Raw genomic sequence first — 15,020 nt, 5'->3', positions numbered from 1 at the left:
GCACTCCAGCCTGGGTGTCAGAGCGAGACTCCATCTGGAAAAATAAAAATACATACATACATACATACATACATACATACATACATACATTAGCTGGGCATGGTTGTGGATACCTGTAATCTCAGCTACTTGGGAGGTTGAGGCAGGAGAATCGCTTGAATCTGGGAGGCAGAGGTTGCAGTGAGCCAAGATGGCGCCACTGCACTCCAGCCTGGGTGACAGAGTGAGACTCCATTTAAAAAAATAAAAAATAAAAAAAAGGAGTGGTGGATGGGTGATCTCCAGCCCTTCTTATAGCTCAGTCTAGGACTCTGACTCTGTTCCCTAGATACTGCAGAAGTTTCTTACCTGAATCCTGGGATCATCTTAGCAAAGCCAATGACCTTCTGGATGCTGTAACTGACCAGGTCAGCCAGGTGGGGCAGCATGGAAAGCTGGGACAGCTCTAGAGTCAGAGAAGGGTGATCTGAATCTTCTTCACTCAGATCCAGGTTGGAGAAGCTGGACGAGTCCATCATGTCTGGGGGAGATGAGGGAAGAGAAGGAGCTATTTAAGGGTACTTGGACCAGGACCACTCCTGCCAGCCCCTGCAAAGACCTGGTGTGCCCTGGCAGGAGAGCCAGCTGGGAATCCCGCAGTGATTCCAGAGGTCACCCTTCAGCCCAGGCTTCCCTCTGGGACTCTCTCTGCCTCTTTCAGCAGCATGAGACAGTAAAAGCAAGGAGCCAGAGACACTCAGAGCAATGAGACTTCCTCAAGCAGACCATGTGCTGTTCCTACGGATCTCAATCAGAAATGAATTTGGGACCCATCAACCCATGGAAAAAAATGTTCAACCTTGCTAATGATCAAAGAACTGCAATGTAGAACATCTACACTTTTCACCTATAAACCAGAAACAAAAATGTTTAAATACTGATGCCAGTATTTATAAAGATGTAGGAAATAGGCAATGCCTATGAGGGCTGGGGTGCTAAAGGAGATGCACATTACTGCAGGTAATCTAGAAAGCTATTTGACATTAGTGAAACAATTGTGTGTACTCTTTGACCAGTAATCCCACTTCCTGGAATTCATTGTAAGGGAAAATTTCAGATAAGTGTAAATATTTAGCTATAAGTATACTGTTGTCTTACTAAAACACTGGGAAATAATCCAGATATCCAATGGTAGGGGATTTAGGTACATTATTGTATTCCAAAATACTGTGCAGCCTTTAAAAATTATGTTCTGGATGCATACTAAATTGTAAGGAAAAACAATGCAATATTAAAAAAACAAGTCATCAGATTGTATACAGCAAAATTTCTTTTCTGAATGTACATATGTGTTTTTAAAAAAAGAGGCAAGAGATATATTACAGTGCTAACAGTGATTATCTTTGGGTAGCAGGATTAAAGTATATATATATATAATTTAGTTTATGTTTTCCAAATGTCTAAGATGAACATGTATTACTTTTGTATAATAATTTTTTAAAAAAATAAAAAGGTTAACTTGTTTGAATTTTTAAATAAATATATGCTATACTGAACACACCACTTGTGGGGAGGGCGGTTTAAGCACCTTGAATCAGTGAACTTACAAGAGGGTATCAAAAAACTCCTAAATAGGCAGGGCGCAGTGGCTCATGCCTGTAATCCCAATACTTTGTGAGGCCAAGGCAGGCAGATCATCTGAGGTCAGGAGTTCGAGACCAGCCTGGCAAACATGGTGAAACCCCATTTCTACTAAAAATACAAAAATTAGCCAGGTGTGGTGGTGGGTGCCTGTAATCCCAGCTACTCTGGAGGCTGAGGCAGGAAAATGGCTTGAACCGGGGAGGCAGAGACTGTGCCACTGCACTCCAGCCTGGGTGACAGAGTGAGATTCTGTCTCAAAACAAAACAAAACACAAGCAAAAACAAAAAACAACAACAAAAGGCCTCCTAAGTAGTATAGAATTACTATTGAAAGCTGAAATACAGAACAACATATGGATTAAACAGACTGGCCTTAACTGATAGAAATAAATATGCTATCAACTGAAAAGAGCAGGAAGGTGAGTACAGAAAAGTGACAAGTGGGAGGGATTCCTACGAGGTGAGGGGCTGGGAGGGTCAGCTGATCATGTAGGGAGCAAGTGTTCTAACTAGTATCTCTGTCCAGGGGCACTGGGACCCTTTCCATCTATTCTGGATCTGGGCAGAGATTCATCACTGAGTATGGAATTGCTTTATCTAAGGTTCTAATTGCCTGGAGGGGAAAGTTTTTTCCCATCCCTGCCCTCCTGCAGACCCCAAGCAGAGGACAGCAGGGTCAGGTTAGGGGTAGAGGGAGGAAGGACAAGAGCAGGGGGCAGATGAGGCAGGGTGATGCAGAGGAAGGAAGAAAAAGGCCATAAGAAGGAAAGCATGGGCAGGGCGCGGTGGCTCACGCCTGTAATCCCAGCGCTTTGGGAGGCCAAGGGGGCAGATCACAATGTCAGGAGATGGAGACCAGCCTGGCCAACATGGTGAAACCCCATCTCTACTAAAAATACAAAAATTAGCCAGGTGTGGCGGTACGTGCCTATAGTCCCAGCAACTCAGGAGGCTGAGGCAGGAGAATCGCTTGAACCCAGGAGGCAAAGGTTGCAGTGAGCCGAGATGGTGCCACTGCACTTCAGTCTAGGCGACAGAGCAAGACTCCATCTCAAAAAAAAAAAAAAAAAAAAAGGAAGGAAGGAAAGCATGATGCCTCCCAGACTCTCAGTTGAGCTGGAGGGGACAGGTCCTCCAGGGCCAGAGTGGTCCCCAGAGCTCAGGTGGAAGGTGGGCCGCAATGGGACCAACACATTCTCCTTCCCACTCCAAATTTCACCTTCTGAAGGGCCCAGGATTAAAATATCACTTAAAGGAAGCAGGTCACCTCCAGGGAGGGGGCCATGGGCTGAAGCCTGGCTTAGAGGAAAAAGCATGGGCCCGGGAGCCCGATGCTGCACAGCTGGAATCCCAGCTTGGCCTCTTCCCCAGTGTGGGCCTTTGGGCAAGTCACCCCCTTCTGTAACAGACGGGCTGTTTTGAGGACACTGCATGGCACACAGTATGTATGTAAGTTTCCATTAGGGAGCCTTCCACCTCCTTCCATCCAGCAGCCCCAGGGCAGGTGGGGTGGACTCCTCACCCCCGCTCCCTTACTCCATGGAGGACTGAAGTCCTGCTTACCTGGAGAGGCGATATAGTGATCTGAGCAGCAGGAGGAGGAGTCCCCAGAGAAGCTGGGAGTGTGGCTCGAGTTGGGCCTGGAAGGATGGCTCCCTCCACCATCATTCACACGAACTGGAGGCTGGAAGGGAAAGATGGGGTCTCAGACCCACATTTTGGGGTCACTTTCCTACCTTGGCCCTGATCTCTGATAGGAATGGCTTTGAGGAAGGTCTATGGAAAGGCGAAGCCTCTCAGTGCCAGCAGTCAGAGCAGCCTCCGTCCCTACCCCAGTTCTGTTCAGGATGTCCCCTGCCCTCTGTCCCTACTCCCTGGGCCCTGGTTCCACTAGTGCTTCTCCTCTGGACCGATTCATCCTCCCAGCAGGCAGACATACCCGGAACTGGCAGAAGTCAGAGTAGGTGGGGTCGTAGGTCTTATGGTGGGCGTCCAGCAGGATGGCAATGATGCGCTGCTGCTCCTCAGACAGCTTGGGCCGCAGACTGTCCTTCAAGGCCTCCTCCTCCTTCCGCTTCAGGATCATCTCCCGCTTCCTCTGCACCTCCTCATCTGTCAGGATGACTGTGGGGTGGGAAGGGGAGTCAGGAGGGCCAGCCAGCAGCTCCTCCAGAAAACCTTCCTCCTGTGGTTGTGGGTAAAGGTCCAAGATAGGAGGGGCTTTAACACTCGGGGCTCCCTCGGGGGTCCTCCTGCCACAGGGACTCCCACTCCACTGTGTGAAGAAAAATTGGGTTTGCTATGGTGGAAAGGAAGGTACACGCAAGAAGAAGAAAAAGACGATTTGAGAGGCGGGATGGTCTGGGCTTTAGGGAGTCGGGGGTTCTCAAGAATGAGTCGTGGGACCTTGGGCAAACTCTCTGGGCTTTTGTTCTCTTGTTTGTAAAATGAGAGATTTGGACCATATAAGCTCTTCCAAGGTTACTTTCTTGTACCTTCCTCCATAAAGTGTGTGTGTGTGTCTGTGTGTGTGTGTGTGTGTGTGTTCACATGCAGGTGGGAGAAGTAATAACACCTGCCTCAAAGGATCAACTGATTTGAGAACTGGATGCATGCCCGGCCCAGAGCAGATGCTCACGAAATGTTAGTTCTCATCTCTCCCCTATCCTGATGTTCCATGAACCTGAAGGAGACATCAGAGTGGAGAAAGGATGCCAGAGCTCTCACAGCGCTGGAAGTGAGATGTGGAGAGGACCCTCTGTGTGGCTATCTCCACATCCAAGTTTCCAGACATGGGACTGTGGAATATAGAAAGACTAGGCCTCTTTGGTTCTCTGCAAAACCACTCCTCCTCCAGCATGTACAGCCTTGACATTTCTGTCCATGGAAATTTTCAAGTCCTCTTGAAGGCCCCAAAGGGTGAGGCCTTGCAGCTCTAATCTTGGAAGTTCTTTACAGCCACTAATCAGGGTGTTGGGCTGTAGAGAGCTCCAACACCACCTGCAGGCTTGTGCCTGCCTCCCTGTGCTGGGGTAGCTGTGGGGGTTGGGGGGATGCTGGGAGCAGAGGTGCCTGGCACAGCGGCTGGGCAAACAGACCTCCTGGTTGTGGCTTGCTGAGCGCTGATGGCAGGAGTGGGCACCGGGGCCCTTGGCCTGTAGCTACTTGCTCAGTGCTGGTGCTGCCAGGGCATCTGCCCACAGAACTGGGGAGTTTCACAAGAGCAGGGAAAGGAACCAGAAGCCCAGGGTGGGTGAGCTCCAGGCTTCGAGAAAGGTCCATTGGCCCAGGCCCTCAGGTAGGGGGAGGGCGAGATAAGTTGGTGGGGAGGGAGGAAGAGCCTATGCTGGGTGGGAGTGGACAGCCAGTGCCACAGGCATGGCAGGAAAGCGAGTGTTACTGCAAGAGATGATGCTTCCCTCTATGGGGAGCCTGGGAGTAGACCACGCCCAGGTGACTGACTCACCTGCCCTAACAGCTGCCAACTCTCCTCCCACAGTGGGTGTCTGCACAGACCCTACCAGGTCAGGCAGGGTGGGAGAGGAAGGGGCAGGGAGCATCCAGGGAAGGCAATGGGGCTAAGCCCTCACTTGGGGAGCCCAAGATTAGGTGTCTTGTCTTTCCTGCTCACCTGGGGACCAGAGGAGTTAGGGAGGCCTGTTTCTGCCAGCCACACCATGGTGTCTACAGGCATGTAGCTCAGCCTGACTGGACTTTGCTAACTTTCCAGTGATTCTGTGAGGCCATTCTCCTGCCCAGATACTTTTCCCGGCCCCTACTGCTGACCACGTCCAAACTGAAGTTGGCTTCTTACTAACTTTCCTACTTCATGTCTTAGTGCTTCTGGACACAGCCTCTGTTCTGGGCACACTGGCATTGCTGCTGGCCTGGGAACATGGCCTGCTCATACTTGCCCCTGCATTTCCAGTTGTGCTGGGTGCCTGTCCAGCTGGGTCTCCTCTCCCCAATACCTGTATGAGTTCTATAGTTCTTCAGTGCCTACATCATAGCCATCTTTTTCTGTGAAGCATTTTTTGATTGCCCTGAACTGCACCGAGCCTCGTTTTCTTCTGCTGAGCCTCATTTCCTATGCCTGTGACATATTTAGTCTTTCCCACACACATTGACACCCAATTATCTTCTGCTCTGTAAGACTCATGGTTAGCACAGGTTTTAATTCATTACCTATGGAGGGAGCCCAAGAAGTTCAAGGTCTCTTTCTCTAGATTACAAGTTACTTAAGGGCAGGGTCCATGTCTTACAATTCTTTCCTTCCTTCCTTCCTTCCTTCCTTCCTTCCTTCCTTCCTTCCTTCCTTCCTTCCTTTCCTCTTTCCTTTCCTCTTTCCTTCCCTCCCTCCCTCCCTCCTTTCCCTTCCTTCCTTCCTTCCTTCCTTCCTTCCTTCCTTCCTTCCTTCCTTCCTTTCTTTCTTTCTTTCTTTCTTTCTTTCTTTCTTTCTTTCTTTCTTTCTGTCTCTCTCTCTCTCTCTCTCTCTCTCTTCCTTCCTTCCTTTCTTCCTTTCACAGAGTCTTGCTCTATTACCCAGGCTGGAGTACAGTGGCACCATCTTGGCTCACTGCAACCTCCACCCCCTGGAGTTCTAAGCTATTCTCCTGCCTCAGGCTCCAGGGTACCTGTGTTTATAGGCACACGACACCACGTCCGGCTGATTTTTTTGTATTTTTAGTAGAGACGGGGTTTCACCATGTTGGCCAGGTTGGTCTCGAACTCCTGACCTCAAGTGATCCGCTCGCCTTGGCCTCCCAAAGTGCTGAGATTACAGGCGCGAGCTACCACTCCTGGCCTTTGTTTTATAATTCTTATATTTTCCCCATAAAGGCTAGACCGGATGGGCTACCTGGCTGTGGTGTCTGATCAATAGTCTGGCACCAAACATCAAATGCATCCACACAGATTACACTAACTGTGTGCAAATCATTTTCCTGGCTCAGGAAAGGCTAGTGAGTACTCCAGTGCTGCTTGTCTCTTGCAATGTAGGGAATGGCACCTGGCACACCAGAGAGCTGAGCAAAGCTGACCTCTTTTATTGAAACAATTGTTATGGAAAGATTTTCAAGACAGAAAACCTTGTAACGGAACACTTTTAACGTCATATAACCTTTCCCTGATGATTCAGAGGTATCATTCTGAATAATTACTGAACATTGCAGGACAAGGTTACGGCCTCGGAGTTGTCGGAGGCTGTATGCCCCGCGTTGCACGGCTCGGCGTGCTGGGCTTTGGAGTTCTTGGGCTACTTTTCTTGCTTCCAGTGTCCACCTCTCTGTTAAGCTATGCGTTGTCTCTTCTTATTGGTGTCTGCCTCCGGGAGTGTGCCTTTCTACCCCTTAAGACTTACTTTTGATCTCTTGGGTGCTAGAAGTTCTGGTGATCAAGTTTGATGTAATAAAAGGAAAATATTCTTAATGCTGGATAGCACATATAGACTTTTTCTATCTATGAGGCACTCTTCTAAGAGCTTTTTGTATATTAACTCATATATTTAGTCCTCATGACAACCCTTTAAGGCAGGTGCTATTGTTACTCCCATTTAGCAGATGAGGGAGCTGAGGCCCAGAGAGGCTTTCTACCTTTCTCAAAGTCACACAGCTAACAGTGGTGAAACTGGTATTTAGACCTGGGCAGTCTGGTTCTGGAGTGGAAGGTCATAACCACTAGCCTCTACTGTGTCTGATTACATCTGGCTATAAGCGGACCTTGGCTTTCAGCCCTGGAGTTTTGACACACATTGTGTTCCAATCCATCTGAAGAGTGAGAAAATAAAATTAAATCACAAAGCTTGTAAATTACCTACTTTAAAGAGACAAAGAGAGTTCAAGTTTAACCCTATAACATGATTCCTCCAAGTCACTTGCATCAAATAGCAACCATCATCTTCTATGCAGGTAGTAGAGGAAGAAATGCTGAGATCCACCAGTTTCAAACAGGCCCAATCCGTAAGCCTTCTGCAAGGCAACATTGCTTGAAGACTGAATAAGTCTAAAGTCTTCCACATATGCAAATGCACTGTGATTTATGAAATAATTTGTTTAAAGAGCTTGTTAATTTCATAGGAAACTTCTTATCATTTTTTCAATGGATTGAACCTAAAATGTCATTACTATCATGTAGGAAGACACTATATAATATATGAAGCCATTGACCTAGAATAAGAGTGAAAGGAGCTGGGCACATTCCTCAGCCCCGGGCTCAAAACTCCCTGAGCCTAGCACAAACACATCCCATCCTCCCATCCCACCACCATATATCTCTCAAACTCCCTGAGCTCAGTACAAACACCACCTGGAAAGTCTCCGATAAGGAGACAGCCGTTCAAGGTTACTGAAAGCGCAGGAGCCAAAAGAATTTCTTTGTTCCCCTACAACTTTCGGGCTATAAAAAGCAAACGCTCGCATTGTTCGGGGCCCTCTTGTATACTGTGTAAAGGAGGGACCAAGTTCGAACTTGTAGTAAAGATCCTTGCCGCTTGGCTTTGACTCTGGACTCTGGTGGTCTTCTTTGGGGAACAAACAGTCTGGGCATAACATCTGGGGGCCCGTCCGGGATTCCCCAAGCCCACCAGACCCCTGGTCAACGGATCTGCTAGGATCGATCTACTGATAGGTGAGCTGGCTCGTCTCCGTTTGTCTGTCTGTGTCTGTGTGTCTGTTCTGAATCTGAATCTCTGACTCGCGAGGTCTGAAACTGAGGCTGGCACAGTCCTGGCGGACGCGCTATAGGACAGCCAGTGGAGACCGGTGGGAGACGTCCCCTGGCTCTCTTCTGATTTAAATTGCGATCTGAGTTGCCGGAGCGGGTTCGCGATCCGGGCAACAGTCTGAATTGCCCCGGTCCCCGGGTGCGCGCCTGCTGTCTGAATTGCCCCGGTCCCCGGGTGCGCGCCTGCTGTCTGAATTGCCCCGGTCCCCGGGTGCGCGCCTGCTGTCTGAATTGCCCCGGTCCCCGGGTGCGCGCCTGCTGTCTGAATTGCCCCGGTCCCCGGGTGCGCGCCTGCTGTCTGAATTGCCCCGGTCCCCGGGTGCGCGCCTGCTGTCTGAATTGCCCCGGTCCCCGGGCTCCCGGCTTCCGGCGCACGCTCGCGGCCCCGGTCCCCGGGCTCCCGGCTTCCGGCGCGCGCTCGCGGCCCCGGTCCCCGGGCTCCCGGCTTCCGGCGCGCGCTCGCGGCCCCGGTCCCCGGGCTCCCGGCTTCCGGCGCGCGCTCGCGGCCCCGGTCCCCGGGCTCCCGGCTTCCAGCGCGGATTTCCTTTACAGGGATTCCAACCCACAACCTAATTCTAACCCACATTCCTTTACAAAAAGAGACACAGAAAGTGAGACTGGAGAGAAGAGAAAATAAGTGAGAGAGAGACCATAGAGATGGGAAAGGGAGAAAGTGAGAAGGGAAATCGGAAAGAGAAAGGGGAGAAAACGGCAGATGTGGAGAGTCAGAGAAAGAGACTGAGTATAAAGGAGAAAGGACACGGGATGACAGAAAGACAGAGAGAGAAAGCGCGCGCGAATGAGATAGAAACTTAAAAAAAAAAAGACCCTGTAAGTATGTCAATCAAAGATTTAGACAGAAACGGAAAAATTAGAGAGAGAGATAAAGGGACGGAGCAGGCGGAGGGGAGGCGGGCTCGCTGAAAGGGAAAGTAACTTTAAAAGGCTGGGGGGGCGGACGCGAGGGTGCACTTCGCGGACTAGGCCCCCCCCCCCCAGCCGCCTGACTCCACGGTGGCTTTACCCCTTCGGGAAATAAAACCCCCAGATGACACAGAAATCCCCAAGCTCCAGTACTGGCCATTCTCCACCAGTGATCTGTATAACTAAAAGGCTCAGAGTGCTCGGTTTTCAGACAACCCCAAAGATTTACTGGCTTTACTGGATAGTGTCATGTTCACCCACCAGCCCATTTGAGATGATTGTCAGCAGCTCCTCCGAATCTTGTTTACCACGGAGGAGCGAGAGGGAATACAGGTAAAAGCTGGAAAGCTGGTCCCGGGGGACGACAGTCAACCGACTGCTAACCCTGACCTCATAAACGCGACCTTTCCTCTGACCAGGCCGGCGTAGGACTACAACACGGCAGAAGGTAGGGGACGGCTACACCTTTATCGCCAGACTCTAATGGCAGGTCTCCGGGCAGCTGCTTGCAAGCCCACTAATTTGGCTAAAATATATTCTATTCGGCAAGAAAAGACAGAGAGCCCAGCCACCTACTTAAAAAAATTAATAGAAACTTTTAGACAGTACACCCCCATAGATCCAGAGGCTCCAGAAAGTCAGACAGCTGTTGTAATGTCTTTCATAAATCAGGCAGCCCCAGATATTAAAAAAACTCCAAAAACTAAAAAACTTGGAAGAAAAGCGGATTCAAAACCTCCTTCAGATAGCCCAGCAGGTTTATAATAACAGAGATACTCCAGAAAAAAGGCAATTTAAGGCCACTAAAAAAAAAATGACCAAGGTCCTGGCAGCAGTAGTACAGAAAGAACATCTACAGCCAGAGTACACCCAACCTAGGCGGCCCCCCCCCCAGGCATGATAATCTGAAAAAAAAAAGACCAATGTGCCTACTGCAAGGAGGCTGGCCACTGGGTAAGAGACTGCCTCGCTACTGCCCAACCCGGACCTGGACGCCCCACTCCATGACTGCACCGAGATACTAGCTCAGGTGCACGGAGTTCGAGAAGACCTGCAGGATCGCCCACTTCCTGACGCCGACCTCGTCTGGTTCACTGATGGGAGCAGCTTCATGCATCAGGGCCGGAGGTACGCTGGAGCGGCAGTGACTTCAGAGACTAAGGTAATCTGGGCGGAACCCCTGCCCCCGGGGACATCGGCCCAGAAGGCCGAATTAATAGCGCTCACCCAAGCTCTTACCTTAGGGGCGGGGAAAAAGCTGACGGTATATACAGACAGCCGATATGCTTTTGCAACAGCACATATACATGGGGCCATTTACAGGGAGCGGGGGTTACTAACGGCTGAAGGAAAAGAAATAAAAAACAAGCAAGAAATCCTAGCCCTGCTAACAGCCCTATAGAGGCCAGAAAAGTTAGCCATTGTGCATTGCCCAGGGCATCAGAAACTAACTACTCCAACTGCTCAAGGCAACTTTCTGGCGGACCAAACTGCAAAAAAGGTGGCGAAGGCTCCCAGCCAACTCCTTGCACTCCAGCTCCCTGACCCGGGCCCCCGGGACTTGCCATATTTCCCTGATTATTCAGAACAAGATCTCCAGTGGATTGACAAGCTTCCCCTGAAACAGATCCAGAATGGGTGGTGGACTGATACTAATGACCAAACCATCCTACCAGAAAAATTAGGACAACAAGTGTTAGAACACATCCACCGAACCACCCACCTGGGTGCTCGGCGGATGATAGACCTGATCAGACGCTCTAAGCTCAAATTCAGACATACAGCCGAGATGGCCAGCAACATCGTGACAAGTTGCAAAGTCTGCCAGCTTAACAACGCCTACCCCCAATCCCAGGCTGCAACGGGAACAAGGCTCAGGGGAACCAGGCCCGGCATCTACTGGGAAGTAGATTTTACTGAGATAAAGCCAGGAAAATACGGGTATCGGTACTTACTTGTCTTTGTAGACACTTTTTCAGGGTGGACTGAAGCATTCCCCACCAAGAAAGAGACTGCTCAGGTTGTAGCAAAGAAAATCCTGGAAGATATCCTCCCCAGGTATGGCTTCCCCGTCCAGATAGGGTCAGATAATGGGCCGGCCTTCGTCACTAAGGTAAGTCAGGATTTGGCTTCCATCCTTGGGGCAAATTAGAAACGACATTGCGCTTACAGGCCCCAGAGTTCAGGACAGGTAGAGAGAATGAATCGGACCTTAAAAGAGACCTTAACTAAATTGACTATGGAGACTGGCGCTAATTGGGTGGTCCTTCTCCCCTACGCTCTGTTCCGGGCCCGTAACACCCCTTACAGACTGGGCCTTACTCCTTATGAAATTATGTATGGCAGACCCCCACCCTTAGTTCCCGGCCTAAAAGATGATCTGCTCAAGTCCGAAACAGAAAATGTCTCTGAACTCTTGTTTTCCCTACAAGCCTTGCAGAAAATTCATCAAGAAATCTGGCCCAAGCTGAAGGAACTATATGAGACCGGTCCCCCGCCGACACCCCATCCATACCAGCCGGGAGACTGGGTCCTGGTCAAGCGACACCGACAAGAGACCCTAGAACCCAGGTGGAAAGGACCACTCCAGGTACTCCTAACCACACCCACCGCCCTGAAGGTAGAAGGCATCGCATCGTGGATCCACTACACCCACGTCAAGCCAGTGGACCCAACCTCTGATCTTCTGGGACCAATCACGGCGGCGGCTGAAGCACCGGACACGTGGACTGTGGACAGAGCTAGGAACAACCCCTTAAAACTCACCCTGCGCCGACAGCATAGCTCACTGCAAACATGCAGTTAGGTAGTCTAACCCTAATGTTAGTCGCCCTAGTGGCCGCTGGAGAAATCACAAAACCAGCTCATAATCCCTTTGTCTGGAGATTCTGGCTTTATGAAAACCGAACCCACCCTGGGCAACCTCATAAGCCCGGAAAATTATTGGCCAGTGCTGATTGCCCTTCCTCAGGGTGCAACAGCCCAATTCTACTAAATTTTACTGGTTTTCAAATAGCCAAACCTATGACACCAATAATATGCTTTGAGTTTGATCAGACTAAATACAATTGTAAACACTATTGGTGGCACCAAAATGCTGGCTGTCCTTATAACTATTGTAACATCCACAGGCCCCGTTATTGGGAAAAGAGAAAACAGTTAGACCCTAAATGGCCCTTCTATCGTAGACGGGATAGAGACTTTCCATATACATGGATAGTTAGAGACCCCTAAAACTCCCGCTGGACCACACCTCAACATGGGGCTGTATACTACTCCCCCTCCTCCACATGGCCTAGCAGTCACCTCTATCTGTGGCGAGGCCTAGTGCAAGTACTGCCCCTGGTCCACGGGAATATCCAACGACAGGAAAACAGACTAACACAAGACTTACGTCCTTTCTCCTGGTTAAAGTTATTACAAGAAGGACTAGAACTTGCTAACCTTACAGGACTTCATAGCCTGTCTGGCTGCTTCCTGTGCGCCACTCTAGGGCGTCCACCGCTAACAGCTGTCCCTCTGCCATGGGGACCCTCTACCTTTGCCCAAGCTAACAACCTCCGAAACCACTCGTATGCTCCTATCCTGAACGTGCCCCTATACCTAAACCCCAGTCAGGAGAAGTTTCCCTACTGTTTCTCAGGAACCAATTCCAGCCTCTGCAGCATCACTGCAACGCCCCCTAATATTACCTTAAGGGCTCCATCAGGCATATTCTTCTGGTGTAATGGAACCTTATCTAAGAACCTACCTAGTCCTTCTGTTAATAACCTACTATGTCTCCCTGTCACATTAGTTCCCCGGTTGACTCTACTAACTGCTGGCGAGTTCCTAGGGTATACCGGTAACTGGACTAGTGCTGTTATTCACCCAGACCCTAGACCAAGACCTGCACGAGCCATATTTCTCCCCCTCATTGCAGGAATCTCCCTCACCGCATCCTTCATTGCGGCCGGACTGGCGGGGGGAGCCCTAGGTCACACCCTCATAGAAAGTAACAAGTTATACCCACAATTTGCCGTTGCTATGGAGGAGTCGGCTGAGTCCCTTGCCTCCCTTCAGCGGCAGCTTACGTCCCTAGCTCAGGTAACCTTGCAAAACCGGAGGGCCCTAGACCTACTCACTGCAGAAAAAGGTGGTACATGTATATTTCTAAAAGAAGACTGTTGTTTCTACATAAATGAATCAGGACTTGTAGAGGACCGGGTCCAACAGTTACGCAAGTTAAGCACTGAAGTAAAAACACGGCAGTTTGCTTCAGCTGCAGACCAATGGTGGAATTCCTCTATGTTTTCTCTGTTAGCCCCCTTCCTTGGACCCCTGCTAAGTCTACTATTTCTGCTTACCGTAGGACCTTGTGCTGTTAACAGAATTTTACAATTTATTAGGGAGAGATTTGACACCGTACAACTCATGGTCCTCAGAGCCCAATACCAACCTGTAGACGCTGAAACAGAATCAGACTTATAAGACCCAAGATTGGCTCTAAAGATACCTGAAAAGAAGGGGGGAATGAAAGGAGCTGGGCACATTCCTCAGCCCCGGGCTCAAAACTCCCTGAGCCTAGCACAAACACATCCCATCCTCCCATCCCACCACCATATATCTCTCAAACTCCCTGAGCTCAGTACAAACACCACCTGGAAAGTCTCCGATAAGGAGACAGCCGTTCAAGGTTACTGAAAGCGCAGGAGCCAAAAGAATTTCTTTGTTCCCCTACAACTTTCGGGCTATAAAAAGCAAACGCTCGCATTGTTCGGGGCCCTCTTGTATACTGTGTAAAGGAGGGACCAAGTTCGAACTTGTAGTAAAGATCCTTGCCGCTTGGCTTTGACTCTGGACTCTGGTGGTCTTCTTTGGGGAACAAACAGTCTGGGCATAACAAGAGTAAACAGATTCTGAAAGAGTGTTGGACTCCCTGGTGATTAGGTGTCTGAAGAGCATGAGTTTTGGCATATGGACTTTGTAAAACCTACATGGTTGCTCAGAAGCTTTTTTTGACTTCCTTTTAAGCTCCTTGCTCAGCGTGAAATAATTTTGCGCAAGTTATTCCCATGCAAGACATGTTCTCTCCCTAATGAAGTCAAGATCTGCAACATAAACAATTTGAAAACATTTCGAGATGCCAAGGATGGCCTAAGAACAACCACAGGAAGACGACATAAAATTTTTCCAAATGAATGGCACAGACAGGTTTGGGAGAATCTTACTGATCTATAGACCTGTGGAAGATATACAGAGAGAAAGAAGCATAATGAGGAGCTAATATTAATTTAGTCCACACATTTATTGAGCACTATATGCCAGGTACTTTGCTAACACCAGGGAGAAAAGACATACGTCTGTAAAAACATCAAACAAGTTACCATAATGTGTGGTTCTGTGCAGGACAGGTATAGTATAAGCAAAAAGCAAGAACTCAGGACATTTCTTGGGTTCCCAGGGTTTAAAGTCAACTAAGAACGGAAAAGAGAGAAGATGAGTCTTTGGTGGGACCAAGCTCTCTTCAGTCCATCTCTTAGAGCATGTGAAAGTGCCTGGAAATGCACAATGGAGTGAGCTCCAACCCACTGGGGCCACGAGAGGCTGCCTCGGGTGTGGCCCACAAGCCTGAGCTTTGGAAGCAGACAGACCTAGATTAGAATGAATGCTGATACCATCATCTTAATAGCTCAGAGCCATGATATTTTAATTCCTCTGAGCTTCCTCAGCTATTGAAAAAATAAAAGTATTTACATATTTAGGGAGTATTG

The 15,020-nt window shown here is 49.3% G+C and overlaps 1 protein-coding gene and 1 long non-coding RNA gene across 4 annotated transcripts in view; one reads left to right on the top strand and one right to left on the bottom strand.

Annotated features, from left to right (window-relative positions):
• The window catches only part of LOC105470057 (vitamin D receptor), a 70,253-nt gene that overhangs the window by 13,249 nt on the left and 41,984 nt on the right, over positions 1–15,020 (bottom strand). For all 3 annotated transcript variants that reach the window (XM_011721785.2, XM_011721782.2, XM_071071821.1), the window contains 3 exons: positions 3,563–3,747; positions 3,187–3,307; positions 349–520 (listed from right to left, as the gene is read on the bottom strand). In XM_011721785.2, coding sequence (XP_011720087.1) covers positions 349–520; positions 3,187–3,307; positions 3,563–3,747 — 478 coding nt within the window. The remainder of the gene's footprint in view (positions 1–348; positions 521–3,186; positions 3,308–3,562; positions 3,748–15,020) is intronic.
• On the top strand, positions 10,102–12,347 carry LOC139356779 (uncharacterized). The gene is made up of 2 exons (XR_011609199.1): positions 10,102–10,429; positions 11,700–12,347. It is a non-coding gene; the product is annotated as an uncharacterized lncRNA (long non-coding RNA).

Source organism: Macaca nemestrina, chromosome 10 (assembly GCF_043159975.1).
Source record: "Macaca nemestrina isolate mMacNem1 chromosome 10, mMacNem.hap1, whole genome shotgun sequence".
Taxonomy (NCBI): domain Eukaryota; kingdom Metazoa; phylum Chordata; class Mammalia; order Primates; family Cercopithecidae; genus Macaca; species Macaca nemestrina.
Note: the sequence above shows the minus strand (reverse complement) of the source record. Positions and strands in the feature narration are given on the sequence as shown.